Raw genomic sequence first — 19,837 nt, 5'->3', positions numbered from 1 at the left:
ACACATGGTTGAACTACAGAGAGACTCTGTGCAACCTCCTCCCATCCACCTTGGCACAATAACCCAAATGGAAGCCTTTATGAAGCCCTGATGGAAGCAGAGTGCGCTTCATAATGCACAGCCGTGCACACTACTACATTTCCAGCTAATCAGAAGCGCGCAGTTGCAGAAAGGAGAGCGGTTGCCAAGGCAGCCACCAATCTCCCCTCCCCCTTCTCCCTCCGTTCCTCTTTCCCGTTTATTATCGGCAGAGGTCGCATGGCAGAGGGAAGTCCGACCACTTCTGTACTGGAACCAATGCAAGAATATGCACCTCCATAACAAAGCCTTTATGGAGTCCTGAGAGCAGAGGCTGCGAATTTATGGGCTGCTGTTCAGCCGTAGAAAAAGATCTAAACAGAGAGGACCAAAGTTGGAGGTTTTGCTTTTATTTGTTGTGGAACAACGGGATAGTTTTACCAACACGTGTGTATCCAAAACATTTGTGCTCTCCGTTTTGAGTGAGTGAGCGTTTCGCATCCTGGTGCGAGGCTCTGAGGAGGACTGCGCATCACCAGAGTTGGTGCCGAAGTTCGGCCGCGAACGGATGTGAGGGAAGAGTGTACCGAGTGAAACTCCCCCACTTCTTTCTTTCTTTTTGTCCCTCCTGCTCCGGCGTTGTGTTTGCTGAGACGATAGTGAGTCAAAGACGCTGAAAGTGATTTCATGCCTTCAGTCTCGCACAACCTGAGATGGACGTGAGATTTTATCCTGCTCCCCCGGCAAATGTGGGTTCATGCTCCCTTCCGACTGATCCAAGTTGTCTGAGCTCCTTGGACTATTACCACTCGAACAAGGTAAATAACAAACGGTGTTGTCTCGTGCATTGACATGCTTCATATATCACCTGTCTCCTTACATGAGCCAACATTCATGCAACGCAAAACGCATGCTTTGGACGCTTTTTTTTATTTATTTTTTTTCAATCCACGGGCGCTCACTTGCCCCAAACACACAGCTATCCAAAAAAACATGTCAAGTGTTAGCAAATAAAGTGTCCCGAGCTCCTATTGGACTGGTTTTAATTTAGTCTGGAACGGGACGCAGCATTTGTATTCAATGTCACTCTAGACTGAAACCGGCAATCGTTCTATTGTGTTGTTGAAAGAAAATGTGTCGTCAAACTTTTTCCCTCTCCTCTAACCAACATGGTTATTATGTTATTTCCCCGGAGAGATTGTGCAGTTGTGTTTCGCACAAAGCTGGCATTAAGTGTCCCATCCGATGTGGAATACCAGAGGCTGTATAGAATCCATACTGCCCCACTCTGCTCTCTGCTCCAACAGTATCTCCCCTCTCAATGATTTCTTATAGCTTACATGCTTTTCCGATGGGAGTTCAACGATTAAATGGATGTGTGCCAGTAATGTACTGGTAATTACTTTTTAAAGAGAAACCACAGAGTGGCTGCTGCATATCACTCTTTTCTCTCTCTCAGTTTGTACACCTCGCAGCATTTGCCGTGTGACCTGCACTGACTCCATCGCAAGTGCGCAGGTGGCATTTAAAACAGCATTATGAATATTTTGTTCTTTGACATTTTCCTAGAAAAAAATGTGTCATCATCCTATTGCAAACAAAAAAACAGTGCTTAGTAATCCTGTTATAAATAACCGAAGGATGGGGCAACACTAGAAATCTCTCGATGTATTGCCATAAGAGATTACAAAAACACCACAAAGTAAAATAAGCTCACAGCAAAAGTTGTATTGAGTTCCACAAACACAATATATACCCAGTGGAAACACTAGGAACACTGTTGTAAACTGTTGTAAACTGTTAAATTATTATAAATGATGTGCAGCTTCCACGAGTGTTTGCAACATCTCAGCCATCTGCAACCACTGAATTGGACTTTGGTGCCGTCACTTACAATGGTTGGAAAATTACAAATCAAAAGGCTCTGGATGTGGACCAGCTTCTAGATGATTTCGAGTTCTTCTGGCTTGCTTTCTCAGATGAAGATAGCTTTCAGGTATGACAGTGAGGGGAATGATGCACAGTTGGGGATGTTGGTCTTTTTCTGTGTGGGCAATGGAAAGTGTCTGTCACTGAACGAAACCTTCCAGTTATCAACTGAAAAGATTATCTCCCAATTTAGAGATTTAAAAAATGGCGCAACATTAATCTCTGCTCAGGTTTGGTAGCAGAAATCTTGTTGAAGTGCAAAAGACAGAAACAAAAGCAACCTGGACACAGTTTTTATCTGTGACTCGCATTAAGTCGATATAAAACATATACTGATAAGGCAGGTGTACACCTGTGACACACAAATGGGCTCGGCTCATATAACTGTCTCCTCCGTACAGGCTATCTTTTTTAGGTCAAACGAATTAGGATCATCCTCTATGCGGATAATCTGAAGAATATGCTGATATATACACACACAAACGCACGCACACACACACACACACACACACACACACACACACACACACACACACACACACACACACACACACTGCATGGATCCTGGAAACAAAGCCAGCAGAAATTAAATAATATGAAGTGCTTTCACAAGGGAGAAAGTGACACCAACTACTGTCACAAAAAAAAAAGTGTGTCGCCCCTCAAAATTACGAGTGTTCATTTGAATTATTGAAATCCCTCCACTCCCTTCGCTTGAGGGAGTGGGGGCTCTTTCCACAAGGGGAGGTATAATTTGCTATCATCACACGTGTAACACTAACTACCTTCACTGGCGATGCAAATGAGGCCCGCGAGCAGCAGGGATCACTTGGTGTCCTGTTAACACAGTGCACAGGGTCAAGTTCCGCTCTTCCAACGCTTGTCAAGCTGGCTGTGGCACCATAGAGACATCTGATTTGTTATGTAGGTTCTGTATCTACGGTTCAGATCTGCCCGCTGCTAATCATGTCTGACAGCCCGGTTGGTCACATTCTGCCCAGGTCTCTTTCGGAAGCAGCATGGAGGCAAAAGGCTTATCATAAGCATTAAGGTCAAATGTTTTTATGCGCTTACTTTGCATATCCATGTGGATGTTTTTGTTTGTAGCTTAATTTGTTGTTGAGTTGGTTGCCTTCTAGTTTATCTTGAGACCATTCTTTTGGGATAATGTTATTTGAAAAGAGAAAAAAATAAGAAGGAGTTTTTGGTGAGATGTTTGCAATTTGGCAACTGTGTTGAGATTCAGCACCATTACTCCTCTCTGGCCGATTCAGTATCCCTGTTTGAAAAAAAGAAAAGAAAAAAATAAGTATTTTGGAGGCTGTGAAAAGCTCTCCCCTTTTATCGCTGTGAAATTAACAGTGTTAATCTGATTTACACACACGCTTAATTGGATGAAAATGAGCATGCGCTGGTATTTTAGCTTTATAGTGTGTTGATTTGCAAACTTATTTCCTGTCTACTCTGCAGCAACACAAGCCTAGTTTGATTATCAAGTTTATGCGACTACCAACTACCACTTGTACTGCTCGTGCTTTCAGCCTTTGTCACACTGCTCATTGGAAGCAGAGACGTGTTTTATTCATATTAGTTTATGTGTTTCTGGATGTACTCTTTCTGTCACCTAATTCAATGTTTTGATAATTACCATGTTCACTCATCTCTGCGTGTATCATTTCCATTACTTTGGCACTGTTGTCCGTGATCAACAGAAACATTTTGCATTGAGAAATGTGAACCCTTTGTTCAGCCAAAATGTATAATTGACTGGTCCTTAAGTAACATGAATCATTCTGCTGGCCAAAATAGTTTGTGCTAAGACTGTAACCACTGAAGTTCAGCACTGTCAAACTGAAAAGGTTGAAGAATGCAAAGAAAAGAGATGCATAAAATGAGCAGAGACGGTACTTCAAGGTTAAGATAATTCAGAAAGATCCATAAATAACCCAGACGATTTCTACTTCAATACTTTCAATACTCATCTTATTTCACTGTGAGTTACGTGTCTTTTATTACTGTGGTGCTCTCCCGCAGCCGAGGAGAAATGATAGAGAATAATACCATTACAACAGTTCTGTGATCTAATGGTAATATTCAACTGGGCCATGTTTTAATGCTATCTGCTGCCTTACAAGCGCATGATACAAATTCACACTGTATCTATTGTAGAAAGCATCTAAAGTATAAAGACGCATTCTGTCTGACACAACATGTTTGTAATTGTTGTTTGTCTGACGCTTTTAGTTTGCTCTGTGAAATGGGAACACAGTGTCTGCTCCTTTATTTGAATACCTTAATCAAACAGTGCTGACTGCTGCTGAGGTGAGGTGCTGCATACAGTATAGCAAGAGTGCAAAGAGAATAAGGCCTTGTGTTTAAACACCCAGGCCCCACCCAGCTCATATATCCTCCCAACAACTGATATCGGCTTCGATAGGACATGACTGAAGAGCTGGCTTTGTTAGTTGGTGGTCTCATCTGCCGCAGATAAGATGGGGAATGATGTACTTCATTTGAATGCCTTATCTCAGTTTTATTTTTTATTACAGGACTGCCTGGTGTACTGTATGCTGTGCAAAGGTTTGATTACTTTATATTAACATATTCAGTCGGTTTCCACCAACTGATCGTCCTCAAGTGAAATAAGCTCTTGAATAAACACACATATGTGTTGTTAGTGTTGGCTAATTGTAAGGGGTATTTTTAGTCCCTTGTGTACTTACACGTGGCTGACAAATTAACCAATCGGCGTAATGCTGACTATACCCAATGTTCATGTTGAGTAGCGCTGTCGCTATTAGCTAATGACAAACTCTGTGTGACAGAGAGACAGAAAGGGAGAATCAAAGGAGGAGTGAGAGTCAAATGGGTTGAAGTAATCAGTGGCCCAGTATGGGGAGAGTGCGTGTATCTGTGTGTGTGTCTGTGTGTGTGTGTGTGTGTGTGTGTGTGTGTCTGTGCAGGCTAACTCGGGGCCATTCAAGCGTTTTGCTGACTACAGAATCACAATCACAATTGCTTTCATAGCCCAGTGCAGAGGAAGGCCATGCATACCACAGTAAGGGCCTGTGACACACAGCGAGCAGGGGCAGAGCAAAAACAGCCACTAAATCATATTCTCCCTGCCCCAACACACGGAGGAGATTTTTAATAGGGATTCCTACCATTTTAAATCATTTCAATAAAACTGGAATTGGCTCTGACATTGAGTCACATAGCCTGCATATGGCACAGAGATGTCTTACCGTTAATATATATCTATATATACATATATATATATATATATATAGATATATATGTGTGTGTGTGTATTTAACCTCGGTGACTTTTCCCAACCAACTAAAAGGTGTCTAGATCTGTTTTTTTGTTTTTTGTTCTGATCGATGCAGACAGACATGCGTATTGATGAAAGGCAATAGGACACGAGATGCTGTAATACCACACACAGGGTCAGGAATAGCTTTTTCAATATTTAAATGCTCCGTGTCGTGTTGTTTGCCCTGTAAATGCAGTGTTTGTGTTTGATGTAGGATATGAGAGTCAGTATGAATGTACGTGTGTGGTAGTGGTGGTGGTGGGAGGCTACCCATGTGCTAATTTTTGGCTCTGGTAGTGCTAAGCTACTTCCTCGTTGGTGGGTACCAGTGCGTCCCCCTCAGCGTCTGTTACCATAATTAAGACCAGCAGCCCCACTGTAGTGTGCTTACATTAGTCAGCCCGGGCCTTCCCATGGGGCAGTGCGATGGCATTTTCATTCTTACTGCAGAAGAAGAAAGAAAAAGAAACCGCACCAGCACCTGCTCCAGAGTAGGCCCCTGGGTGTTTAGTTTAATGTTGATTATGTTTGTTAACGAGTGTAAACACTCAAAAGGAAAGACACAGGACAGCATGGTGAAATTGATGTGCAAACAATGCAGCATATCTGTCTGTCCGTCTCTTTAGTGGTTTAAACTTAATTTCACTGACAAGATTATTGGAGCTTTTAGCTGTCCCATCATGGGTTTTTGACACGAGACCTCAAAGAAACTCAACATTTAGTTTTTTTCTGTAAGCAGTAAAACAAAGGAAACCCCTTTCAGAGTATGATAGGAAATGCTATAATATACAATACGCCACAGACATTGTGCACCTAAGCTCCTACATACCAAACCAGCCCAGTTGCTGTGCTGACATTATAAGTTGACAGACAATGTTTCTCTGTTTTATAAAATTGTAATGTTGTATCTTTGAGTTTTGACTGTTAGTTTAAAAAAAAGCAATATAAATGGGACGTGTGACGTGAATGTTTACATTTTATTGACAACCGAGTACCGGTAATCAACAGATTAAGCTCTAATTAAAATAACCAATAATCACAGCCCTCGTATATAAATACAGCATGCCTACTCTATGTACTTGATAAATGTATGAATGTACATATGTACCGTGTGTATGTATGCACTGTGCTGTATATGTACTGTATGTAAGTATACATGCATGGAAGGGGCTGGAAGCTGGACAAACATTCCCAGTTGTCCCAGCTTCCTGAGGTATGTCCTGTGCAAACACCATGGCCCATGGTATAAACTTCTTGCCAGGGATTTAAGGCTCTTTCCCTCCCTTGTTTTCACTGAATACCCTTTACAAATATTATCAGCCTGGGGTCAGTGCCATGTTTGCACTGCGACCTGATGGAACAGAGCCCATCTGAAAGTTTAATTTATGGTCCAAGCCCAGACTAACACATAAACAGTACACATAAAGTATAATAATAATAATAATACATTTATTTATATAGCACCTTTAAAAACAGGGTTTACAAAGTGCTCTACATAGAAGCAAGGTAAAAACATAACATCAATACAAGTAAACATTTCAGAAAATACATGAGGCAAAGGAGACAATGCCATATAGGCAATGAACACAACGCAATCGCCAACCACGGACCGGACCACCGGAGCACCAGGACCGCTGAGAGGCAACCAGCCTCAGAGCAACAGCATGGAGCAGGGAGTCGGCCGGCTCACCCGCAGCCGCCGGCCAGCAAGAGACCGTCGGCCAGCCAGCAAGAGACTGTCGGCTAGCCAGCCAACGCCAATTGACCAGATCGCAGTGGTGGAGAGCAGGAGCCAACGACAATCACAAAATAAAAAATAATCCAAGATTTGCAGAATAATTAAGTCAGAAGAATGGCTACACTGTTAAAAGAATGTTAAATTGTAAAAAAGGTAGGAAAAAAACAAATAAAAACAGTCCTAGACGGAGCGGCGTTAAGTTTCGCCAGCGTCCCCGTTGCCAGGACTACACTGAAGTAGAATGATCAGAAAGCTGTAGAATTCTGTAGAATTTCTGATCATTCTACACTGTAGAATGATCAGAAAGCTCCCAGAGTGCATGAATATAGAGTATTTGTATTTATCTGAGTGGGCCTGCAAATCAATCTAATTATTTTGGGAGCAAGATTATCAATCAGAATGCTTTTTTTAGGGTTGCCATTCATTAGCAGATCTTTGACTTCTCACTGGAGCACTGGTGTGAGTCATCAATTCACTGGCAGGCGTTAATTTGGACTGTGAGAGGATTCCACTTGAGGAAGACAGGGTTGATAAATCCATATGCACCTGAATATGCTCTCTTTCCTCTTTCCCCAGCTGTGACTGTCTCCACTTGTCCCTTGTCTGTCAGGAGCATGTGTTTATTATGTCTGACATATTTAGCAGGCAGATATAATTGCCTGTGCAAGGCTGTAATCGTTTGCGTCCAATTCAGTCAGCAGAGACGGCGGGAGCCCACAGAGCCACCGAGGTAATCAAACTGTGGCTCATTCTTCCTCTTTGAGAGCTAATGATGAGCTTCATGATCATTCACAATGGGCAAAGAGAGAAGTGTGACAGAAAGTACAGTGGTAATACCACGGTTTTAGGTCTTGCAATGCTATTATCTATGGTTTAAGAATCGCCCAGAGAAAAAAAGAGCAGTGTAGGCTTCTAAGGAAAGAGAAGAAAAATAGAGATAGATGTTGCTAAAAAAAAAGGGAGGTATAGAGGTTAGATGAGACTTGTGGGTTGAGAAAAGAGAGGGAAAGCAAGAGAACTAGGCCTTCTCTTTGTGTTGTCAACCTATTTAGTCTCAAGCTGGCCACGAGCCATGTCAATGAGTGATGTCGCTCAGAAAAACAAACAGTGGGAAGAAAAGTAGGATTTTGGAAATTATGACATATAGGTCGATGGTGTTATGCTGTCGAGGACTCCATCTCTCTCAACTGGGCGTCAACAACCTCATAGCAGCTCGGAAGGGTTGTTAACAGACAGGAAAGAAAACTTGAGCGGATCTTTATATAGAATTGTTAATAACACAGTAGACAGTAGTGAAAAACCATAGCCTAAAACAGCACTTACTGGCACAACCCACGTGAACCAAGCAAGTATGTGTGTGTGTGTGTGTGTGTGTGTGTGTGTGTGTGTGCATACACATGCACACTTTGGTGTGTGTTGCGGGCACCTTAACAGTGGTGGAAGAAGTATTCAGATTGTTTATTTAGTAAAAGTAACAGTTCCACACTGTAGAGATACAGGTGCAAGTCATACAGTAGCTGTGTGTGTGTGTGTGTGTGTGTGTGTGTGTGTGTGTGTGTGTGTGTGTGTGTGTGTGTGTGTTTGCACCCAGTATAGAATCTGACCTGTGTTTGTGTGTGTGAAAGCAAAAGAAGGATTGCTCTTGACCTGTTTTTAACAGAAGGGTTACTTAAAGGGTAATTTTACCCAAATTACAAAAAAAAAGCATTTTTACGTTTAGTTGTATGGTTTTATTAACCAAGGTGTTCAAGAAATCCATTTCTGAGATTTCTGCTGCCAGAACAATTTAATTGATATGTATGGAATTTTGTATTGAGAAATGACGATACAAAAAGTCAATTACACTGGTACATGTCTTTCCATAAAGTGTCCATGTTACTCTCTCCATATAACACACAAATGTAATATTTTGTGTCAATGTAAATTTCCTAAAACCCAAGGGGATGTCTTCATGTCATGTTTTTCTTTAACCAGCAGTCAAAATCATAATTATACTCTGTTTACCATCAGAGAAAAGCATCTAATCTGTACCTGTTGCTGTTAATCTGTCACAACGGGTACAGATAGTCCGGTTACTTAGCAAAGGCATCGGGAATGTCATAACTAGGAACAAATGTTTGCAGCAGCCGGGCGGGGAAAGGGAGTGAAAACTGAGAGATGGTCATGTTTTATTAAGCCTGATAATGCAGCCTAATCTGTTGCTCGGGTTACACAGTGCTTTGTGGGTAATTAGAGATCATGTCTATGCTCTGCCTGCTGAAAATGTGCACTCCGCCCTAATACCCTCCTATCCGCCTTTCACCCGCCACCTCCCTCCTTCTCTCTCTTCATTCTCTTCCTCACTCACAAATAAACCCAGCATGCTTCATGATCTGTCTTCCTGTCAGGGAAACAAACAAATAAACAAACATGGCAGCCATACTTCAGGTAGCTAGTCATCAGAAAGTGTATACCTTGCTGTAAGATACTTGGACATTTGCTTATGTGCTCAGAATTCAATAAGAGGAAGTTGACAGTGCAGCACTTTGTGGTTTGCATTGTGGAACTTGTTAGATTAATGACTAATGCCTCCTGGCAAGTGCCCCAGGTTTACTATTACCAAAACAATGGCACTTGATACAGAGCACCGTAGCCTTGGTTTTCACACAGACAGAAGCTCAGGCTGGTGTTTTCTTTTGAACCCTAAATGCTGACTGCCCATTCATGCAACATCCCCCCAACACAGACACACACACACAAAGGAAATTCTCAACTGACACGGTGACTTGTTGAAAAAAAAAACAACAACAGCTTCTTTCATAGCTCAATGTCCCCAATGTTTCCATTCTTACAGACTGAGAAATGTTCCCCTTTCTAAGGATGTAGATACGGCTATCACCAAGTGTAAAACAGTCCACGTTTTGACATACACAAAGATATATAATTACTCAGATTATGACAGCCACTCCATTAAAGAGTCTAAATATCAGGTGAACATTATTGATGCAATCTTGTCCACTTTTATATTAAAAGCATCAGCTGCCTCCCACCATAAACTCAAGAAACGGTACTGGTTTGAAGACTGGAGACAAGCAGTTTAGATTCTAACTCATGGACTTGGTGGTTTCAGCGACAAAATTCCCTTTACAAAAAAAAGAAGACATGAAAGGAATTATAAAACCAGCCATATAGAAGTCATATGCATTCATCTCCTCTGCATCTTAAGTGCCACTCATAAAATGTCATCCTACAGTATGCGCTATATGAGTCACTGAAGAAAGTGTAATATGGAACTATATGCTACGAGTACACATGGTAACAGTACTATCATAGACACAAGCCACAAATAATGAACAATATTCATGGACATATGGCACTGAACTCATGTACCTCATCAACCAATTCAGAGCCACCAGAGGTCTTATGACTTATCATTATTCAGGAGGTAAAGGCATAGTGCGTCATCGGGAGATATAACAAGCTTTCAAACAGCTCATATACCATCAGGCATGACATTTGCATAACAATTTAGCAAATTGCAAAACTGAGCTATATTCAAAGCATTCAAGTAGATTATCAGCATGATGATTATCAGCAGAACTAGAAGCTTTTATGGGTTGAGGCAGCTAATGGCTACCAGTGTTGTCTTTGAGACAAATAAATAAGCAAGCGAACAACAGTAAAGTTGTTCAGCTGTGTCACTTTGAAGTCAGGGCCATTTTAAACACATTTAATTGGTTGCAATGGTTGTCAATCACTGTAAAATCTCTTTATTACCATACGTATGAATGCTCCATCTTATTTTTTTCATCAAGGTCAACAGATTTTTTAAACATGTTACATTTTTAGCATCAGGATACCCTGCCTGTATTCCTGCTGATATTGCAATAATCATCATCTAATGCACGGGTGCTGTCATTATGTGGCGATATGTGTTCATTTTTGTTCCGTTAGTCATTTTCTCAGATTGATGAAACCGTGTAAACTGTAACCACAAACATGAGACATCATTGTGGGCCAAAAGGTGCTATGATTGGATGCAAGTGATATCCCAAGTTGCCCAATTAGAGCTGCACAAGTTTCAAAATAACTTTTAACCATGCACACACACACACAAACACACACACACGCATGCACTCAAACACACACACACACACACACACACACACACACACACACTTTTACACCTCTGAATCCTCCACCGTCCAACCACACAAACACACGCGCACACTTCCCATGTAGCTTCAAGGCATTTCATTTCCTCTCCTCCTATGACAACATCACAATATAATAATATAATGGGACATGGTGTCACATGACAAGAGCAAGTACACAGAGCAATCACATCTCTCTCTCTCTCTCTCTCCAGCTTGAAGGGCAGAACGGTCAGTCGTTACATAAACTAGAGTTTGTTCAATTACATAAAAATGTGCTTCGTGGCCTTGTCATACGCAGAGTGATGAAGCAGATACAAAACTAATGAATTATGTGTGTTCCTTAAGGATTTTGATAAAATACCTTGCTTTCTGCCCTCATTCTGTCCATGGAACTGAACAGTAGAGAGGCTGAGATGCTTCATTCAGGCTTGTCGCTGAATGGGGCTGCACTGTAAAAGAGCGTGGCATCCTGACCAGTGGAGATGCTATAGAGTTGTAATATTTGCACTGTAGGATGTAACAAACCAAGACTAAAAGAGTGCTCTCTCTAGAGAAATCTGAACTCACCAACATTTGAACATTATCCTCTTTCTCATCCCGTTTCCTATAGAAACGGTCACATATCAACGTTTTTTGATTCACATTTTGTGTAAGAGCTGCATGACTATGGCCAAAATGGTTATCAAAATGGTTTTGATCAATAATATTTATTGCAATTATTTATTGCTTTACATTTAAATAAACAGAGCTCTGCTTTGTGCCCCATTCCTGCTAATGTACACATATTTGCATCAAAAAGAGGCCCTCATTCCCAGTGCATCTTCTAGAAGCAAATGAAATTGCACTTAACATTTTTACACAAAAATATATCAACCGGGCACTGCTTTTACTTACATGCTTATTAACAAGTCTTTGCATCATTATAAGACTTAAGATAGATTCTTCTTCAGCTGAATTCAGTGCATTGGGCAACACTAGTAATATACAGTACATTACTGTTCTACTGCAGCCACATCATTCAGGTATGTTTCCCAGAGGCTGCTACTGCAGGATGTGCATACAGAGGCATCATGACCGCTCCCCAAAAGTGAAGCCAAAACATCTTGATTGCCCCCTGGTGGCTGGCTGACATCCATTGTTAAGGATTTAAGGATATTTTTTCATTATGTAACACAAGGTTGAACGATGAAATGCAGTTATAGCCCATTTACCACACAAGAAAACATGACAACACAAAAAAAAGGTCCCGCGCTCTGACGCCAGGACACCACAACAGTCTCCCCAATCAACCTCCCATTGCTGGGCTAGCCTGAAGTCTTATTTCATCCATATTATTTTTCCTGCGACCAGACATCAGACGGCCAGAAGTAGGCTGAGTAGCCAAGTGGAATATTAGGTCCTAGCTGGGTTAGCTTAGCTTACATCTCGGCTTTTAGGTGCTCAGTGGCGTTTCGGTCCGACTCGTCTGGCTTGGCGTTTGGCAGAAGCTTTGGGTGGTGAGCATCTCAAGGTCCTCTGTACTTTATCCAAGACACGTGCTTCCCTCTCCGATATTGATGACTGTATCTCTGTCATATGTCATACGAGCAAAAAAACGACGCATTAAAACAAAAAATTATCAAAGTTCATGGGAGCTACCAGCCACTGCATCTACATGTGCCCCCGTTGGTGTGGCTGACCCTCACTCCAGTTATTCACTGTGTGTTGCAGCACAGTAGCACCGCACAGCTTTTAGATGAGCCTGTAATTAAGTATTCTTGGAGCCTTGAGAGTGCGACTATAGCGCACTGAGCTGAGACCCATCTGCAACTAATTGTCCTGAGTTTTAATTTCTAATGGAATAAGGGCCAGAGGGAATGCAGCTTAATGAGATGCAGTGACTGTGTGTGTGTGTGTTTGTGTGTGTGTGTGTGTGTTCTTTTATCTGTTTACTGTAACCGCTATTGGCCCTGGTGAATAGAGAAACAAGAGTGAGTAAAACAAGATGTTCTGTTTTGATTTTGTTACCTCGTTTCTGTTTATTCTACAAAGCACTCAGTGTCTCTGTTTTTCCAAACTGTAAATGTACACGTAATAAATGGTAAATGTACCTTAAACTTATAAGTAACATAATTGATTGTACATTTGACAGTAGAGGTAGAATAGGCCTTTTAGCAATACCTATGCCCTTTTGTCTAAACTGGGGAGCGCCTTCTCTTAATAACTGTGTGACATTGGAGACCCTTCCAAAAGTGAGAAGTGCTTTTGCCCTTGGCACTCAAGTTATTGCTCAGACAGCATGGTTGTAGACTGGAAGTGGAAAGGTTGTTTACATAGCCTTGGGAGTGTTTGTGTCATGATTTAGATTCCAGGCATTTCAACATCCAAATGAATCAGCTTAGACTTCTGAGGACAAGTAAACGTCCAAAAGAAGAGATGGGCCAGCTGTGTTTAAAATATGTTAGGTAGTTTTATCTCTAAAGCTCGAGCAATTTTGTTCCTAGTTATTATAGGCAAAGGAAGTGGGGTCAAAGTTCACACAGCATATGCGGTTCAGTGTATTTGCAATAGGGATGTTTACCCTTTATTTCAGCTTCTCTAATGACTCTTACAAAAGGAACAACTTTGGCAGCAAAAAGAAGAAAAAGAACTACACACATGACTACATGAATCTTTCAAACACGTTGGTGACTTCACTGTAATTTTTCTAGCTTATCGCTTTCGAGTGGAGTTTGCTTTTGCAACTGACTCAAGGCCCTTCCTCTTATTGTTTCAGTATGTCAGAGCATTGTTTGAATGAGGTCACCCATTACCGATCTGGCCTGGGGCCAGCTTGACTTCAGCTGATTTAATTGAATCTACGACATGAGTCAAATTCAAACAAGCAGAGACTGCTTTGCCATGACAGCCTCATTACTCCACATTAAGAACTCATTTCACAATGCATTGTGACTTTGGCCTTGACAAATGGGGAAAGGGGATGAAATCAAATAAGTGAGTACATTTTGGAAGGCTACTCTTGAAATGCTCTGGCTGAAAACACTCCAAGTGCTATACATATTTTAAAGGAGAGCCAAAAAATTGTCTTTTTGCTATTTTGTACAAGTTAATGTGAATGCCTTCTGGGTTCGAGTGTTCCCATGTTTGCTGTCTGCAGTAATGGAATGACATTCAATGCCACTTTCCCTTTTAAATGGTTTTTTTCGTCAAAGCGTTATGAATCCAACCTGCCTTGTCGCTCAGGCCACATACAGTGCTGAGAGAGGAGAAAATATGCCAATGAAACCTTTCACTGCAGACTTCACTGTTAGCTGTGAGCAGACCGAATAATGGCTCCTTTATCACATCGACGGCACAACAAACAAGGAAGGCTTTCTTGTGCCAGACCACAAGAAGTAATATCAGGCCTTATAATGTCTTACATTATGTATATTACACATACGCAACATTCATTCTATCTCAGCTGTGCGCTATAGCAGAATTTCAACATTTCATCAACTCCAACCTCGACTAAATTTCTCAATTAAGCATGCATTCTTTGAGAGCCACTGGCAACTCGGCCGTGGCTTTCGGGAAACAGAGAACATAGAGCAGGCTCAACGTGCCAGGGCCTACCTCCACAATAGGGAAGGAAATGTTGAGACTCCGAGGGCTGTGGAGTGGAGATATGGCAATGTTTGCTTAGGGCTAGGTATCGGGCACAAAAACAAACATGGCCGCCCTTAATGAGCCTGTTTGCCTGCCAAAGGTAAAGACAGCTGTTGTCTCTTGCCACAATGGAGCAGGCTGCAGTGCCACATAGAGGAGCACTCTGCGTTTCCATAGTAACGTTCACCTTGTGTGTACTCAAGGGGGGAACTTATTAAGTCCTCTTTACAGATAATTACTGAGTAAAATGTAAATCGTGAGGCCATACAGCACTTTCATAAGGTTGGACCGTGGAAAAAAAAAGGTTTATTAACTATGAAGGGAGTCTTGTCTTTAGAGAGCTAAACATGATGTTATCTGACTTTTTGAGGGGCCGTACTTACTTTTTGCATCTGTCTGCACTGGAGATAAATCTCTTTCAAATCTCCCCTGGTAAATCAAAACTGGCTTCTCAAAAGGACCCTAATGCACAGGAATATATGCAAAGTGGGGTGTAGCGAAACCTGAAAAAGCAATGTTCTCCTGTATGAGAAAATTAATACATCTGAGCTGTGCCTGTCCAACTGAATCAGCACTGACAGCTTGCTGCACTCCAAAGCTAATTTTAGAGTAAAACATGAGTGAGATGACTGCACACGCATTTTGTTGAGAGGAGAGCAGCCAGTAAGAAACTGCAAACATTAAAGGTCCAACCGTCAATTGCATCAGGGTGGCTTCTGTTGAAACAAAGCCCTCCCAGCCCCCACCGCTTTCCTGCCATTGTTTACAGTACATTTTGAGCTATTGAATGGATGACATTTTTTTCCATTATTATACTGTCTTTGTTCTGACAAAAGGACTGACAATGTCACAGATATAGTTCATATTGTATGGATGAGTATGCTGTGGACTGGAGGATAGACAATAACTGAGAAAAACCTCTCTTGATTATAAAAACAAAATATTGATGAAAAGACGTGTACCCTTCATGAAAGAAGCGTGTTTGCTGTGGAATCCAGCCTGACAGATGATTTTGAGTGTGAAAAAGTGTGACATTTTGGATCATACAAAGATTGCTTTTACTCCATTTCTTCAGTGTTTGATTGGTTAAGATTGACTTTGCCACTTAAGTGTCTTAACTTTGATACTGCAACAATGAAAGACTGGAAATCATGCTCTTGAATTAGGAATTAACTGTTCCACATAATTTATGCAAGTTTTAGATTATGTTTGAAGAAGATCATGGGAATCTTATTCAAACAAAGGAAAAAAGCTTGTGGGATATATTCTTTTTTATCTCATTTTTGACAGCATTCACTTTACACTTTTATTATCTTGTGAGAAAAAACATTAACATTACAATTAGATTGTGGTTGTCAGATAACTGTCACTGAGGTGGTGTAAAAGCTCCATGCACATGTTTGACTATTTAAAAGAAAAGCCACATAACTTAGACAACGCTGCAGTCGTGTGACTGGGTTCAAAATGCCCCTGACCACATCTTTGCAAATGGCAATTAGTGATATGACTGATTGGCAGTATCTGTCCTACATCTTTGCATTACTGTAATACCACATATTGCATGTGACTGCTCCTCTTTGTTAATGCTGCAGAGGCAGCAATCTGGGGGTACAATTGGTTGTTTTTCTGCTGTGCAAGGAAGCATTGAGATGTTTTGACCTTCTTTTTCACCCTACATGATAATAGAATTAATTAAAACATGACAATAGACAGTCCAGGAATAGATGCGTAAAAGGGAGTTTTATGTAAACATACAAACATTTCTCAGAGGCAGAAATGATGTTCGGTTTATTCAAACCTCATTGGAATTACTCGGTAACCCGGTAAAGTAATGAAGCTTAGTATTGATCTTAGCTGTAGCTGTGAGCCGATCGGACTGCCTGCTGAGCTTGTAAAGTCAAATGTGAAGTTGATCTATTTATTTTAATGGTAGAACTGTTTTTATTTTTAAATTAAGATTGACTACCTTTTTTTTTCATTTTTATGCGCTACATAGAGTTACAACAGCAGCTTGATTGCACTTATACATTGAGATTTACATACTAGTAACATACTACAAAGAAATGCCAGTATGACTAAACCTAAAACCATTTCCAGTTAATTAACCATTATGACGAATGGTAAATTTTGCAATTATTTTTGCATCTGTGCAAGGTTTTATGTCTGCTATTTTCACCTGAATATCATCATCTTTTCGTCAGAGACATTTGGCTTGCTGCACGTCTCCCAGGCTGTAATCTGTTCCCTCTTCCCCTATTTGTTTGCAGCAGTGTCTTTCAATTAAACAGCAGGGTCAGTTTGTTCAGAGATTTTGTTTTCGAGTGACTCCCCAGAGAGGGAGCAGAGGAAATGGCTGAACACATCAGACACATTCGTCTTCTCTGCTTAGTTACCTTGCAGGGGGAAGATGGTGATACCCATTTCCTCCGTCTAATGTGTTTGCTTTACACCCTATACCCAGTGTCAACATGCAGCTTCATGACAGTCATTTTTCATTTGGAGGAAATAGCTAGCTGAATAAGCCAGGGCATTGCACTGCTTTTTGCTTTTCCACTGGTTGTTGTTTAAAATGTCGCAAACATCTATAATATGTTAGGTTAAAAGTGCACTAGTCAGAGCTTATTACTTAATAGCGTTGGTTGGTTGTTGATTGAGAATAAAAAGCCAATTATCATAATAGGATATGGGACATAATGATATAATTAAATGAGTGTGACAGACACACAATAGGCCTGCTGTGTCATCGCCTAAGCCCAGCTCGCTTATTAGAATTAATCTGGCCTAATTAAAAATGCAAATGCCTCAAAGTAATTGACGGAGTTTACATGTTTTTTATAACATTTAACTGATTTAATTACATGGAAAACGAAATGGTGGGATGTGTGATTTAATTTGTTATTTTTTTAGTGTTCACCTTCCTGTCGGTTGCCACAGAGAAATGAATATTCTCTCATGCCAGGAAGAGAAGGTAATGAGATTAGTGCTCTCCCTCTCTCTGGTTCTCTCTCCATCTCTGCCTTTCAGAGGCTTTTGGTTTGGTTCATCGAACCAAGAAGAGCTGTTTTATTGTTATCACTGAAAACATTTTATCTGTATTGTGTGGGCTGAGCGCTTCACAAAATTGAAAGAGTTTCCCCCTACAATGTATGATTTTAAAAGACCACTTTATGATTTATAACAGGAACAAATTAAAATGAATCTGATTCATCCTGGTGTTGTTTTCATAATCAAACATCCATGTACAGGAAGGATCAGAGGTCTTAACAGACAGATGCACTTATTTAAAGTGTAATGACATGTTGCTGTATAGCCTGCAGCAAGTTGTCAATGTACACGACACGGTTTGACATTTTTCAGTTAAACAGCAGGAGTGTGAGTCTCCCTTGACAGGACTTTTGTCACATCACATTAAAAGATACCAAATATTCTTTGTACATTTCTGAAAAATCTGAATGATGCTCAAGACTAAAATAAAAAAAGTCTTGTAAATCCATCATCTCTATTTCTACGCTCATACAGTATATCACAAACAATGAGCTGTTTGAGTGAGACCAGCCAGTTCCTGTTTTCATGCCATTAAAGGTTTCAGACTACATTCAGACTGTGTGCACCTTGTACTGCGAGCTCGTTAAACGTGCAGATTGATAGTTTTGCTTACTTAAAACATGCTTGGTTTTTTGCACCTTTCAGCCGTGGTCGTAAAAACCTGCTAGCATGCGGTGGACATCCTGTGGAGGAGGAAATTGATTATGCTGGGTTTGTTTGTTCTGGAGGCGACATGCATTGTTTAGTTGTTTTGTTTTTTACACTTCTGACTTATTGTTTTATCGGTGTATTAAAATATTTAATGGTTGTTATGCCTTTACAGCTGTTTCAAAATAGTTTTATGTGAGCCTGTATTTCCCAATCATAAAAGGTCTTCAACAAGAGAAGTAATTTGGAAGTGACAGAACCTTTTTATATTTGATTCACGTGAATGGGCCAGATGTTCTGTTTTGATCTCGATGCGCTGTTTCTATGCCTCCATTACACCATTTCCCACCCACCTAGCTTTAAAATCTTCATCAGCAATGCAGTTATTCAATCTGTAATACAAATATGTCAACGTCAAGCTACAAAGGGTTTAGTTTGTGAACATGCTGTGAAAAAACACTTTTTATTTAAAGCACATATATTTTGCAGCAGGATGAAGACTTACCGACATAAAACTTTGTGTTGACAGGACAGGATCAATTCCAACTGTGTGTCCGTACATCAGCTCAATGTGTTGAAATGGAAAGTATGCTATCGATCTGTGTGCATTAGTGCTCTACAGTAACATAAGCAATGTGTGGCAGAACAAAAGAGGCACTGTGTGTCATGCTGGAGGAGAGGCCAAGTACAACGAGGACATTTAACTTCACGCAGTCTTTTTGCATTTTATTGTTTATCATTTTATGCCCCAACTTATATTTTTCTCTTATATACATCTGGAACAGATTTTGAATAGTTTGGAATATATAGTCCTATGTCTAATATGCTGTTTTGCCCTGCAGGAAAATAATCTACTAAAGTATATTGTATTATCCTGCAAAAAATATGATACGTCTTGACTTTAAAAAGCTAAGAAGGCCATTAAAGCCTGCTGTAATGGAGGTCAGGCAAGACAGTTACATCCTAGAAGCCAAGATGCTCATTTATATCTCCATGAGCTGCCCTCACTTAGAACTGGATCGTCAGATGAGGCTGGAAAGCATACATCCTGCTCTGATATTCCTCCTCTTCCAACTCATACTTTCCCTCAAGGGACAAAACACAATTACTTCACTGTGCCACACAGTACAGTATGTCACATTCTGCACATTTCTGCTAGTGAAAAGACGCAGTGTTGTGTCGGGGCATATGGCATCATGATGAATATGCTTTAGAGGAGGGGGTTGGGGGGAGTTCACTGTCAGGGCACAAATTGAATGAACTTTAGCGCGGTGATTGGATTAGTGTAGTGTAAACAAAGGGTTATTTTTGTAAATATCCTAATCCCAGGGGCCTGGATTAAAGGTGAACAAACAGAAGAAAATGAACAAAGAAAAGTTC

General features: G+C 40.7%; 1 protein-coding gene across 3 annotated transcripts in view; it reads left to right on the top strand.

Annotated features, from left to right (window-relative positions):
* The first annotated feature begins 252 nt into the window (after positions 1 to 252).
* LOC117734127 (TOX high mobility group box family member 2-like) overlaps positions 253 to 19,837 on the top strand; it is a 72,348-nt gene continuing 52,763 nt past the window's right edge. For all 3 annotated transcript variants that reach the window (XM_034538238.1, XM_034538239.1, XM_034538237.1), the window contains exon 1: positions 253 to 836. In XM_034538238.1, coding sequence (XP_034394129.1) covers positions 732 to 836 — 105 coding nt within the window. In that variant the 5' untranslated portion in view covers positions 253 to 731. The remainder of the gene's footprint in view (positions 837 to 19,837) is intronic.

This window comes from Cyclopterus lumpus, chromosome 7 (genome assembly GCF_009769545.1).
Source record: "Cyclopterus lumpus isolate fCycLum1 chromosome 7, fCycLum1.pri, whole genome shotgun sequence".
NCBI lineage: Eukaryota > Metazoa > Chordata > Actinopteri > Perciformes > Cyclopteridae > Cyclopterus > Cyclopterus lumpus.
This window is presented reverse-complemented; position numbering and strand designations above follow the sequence as displayed.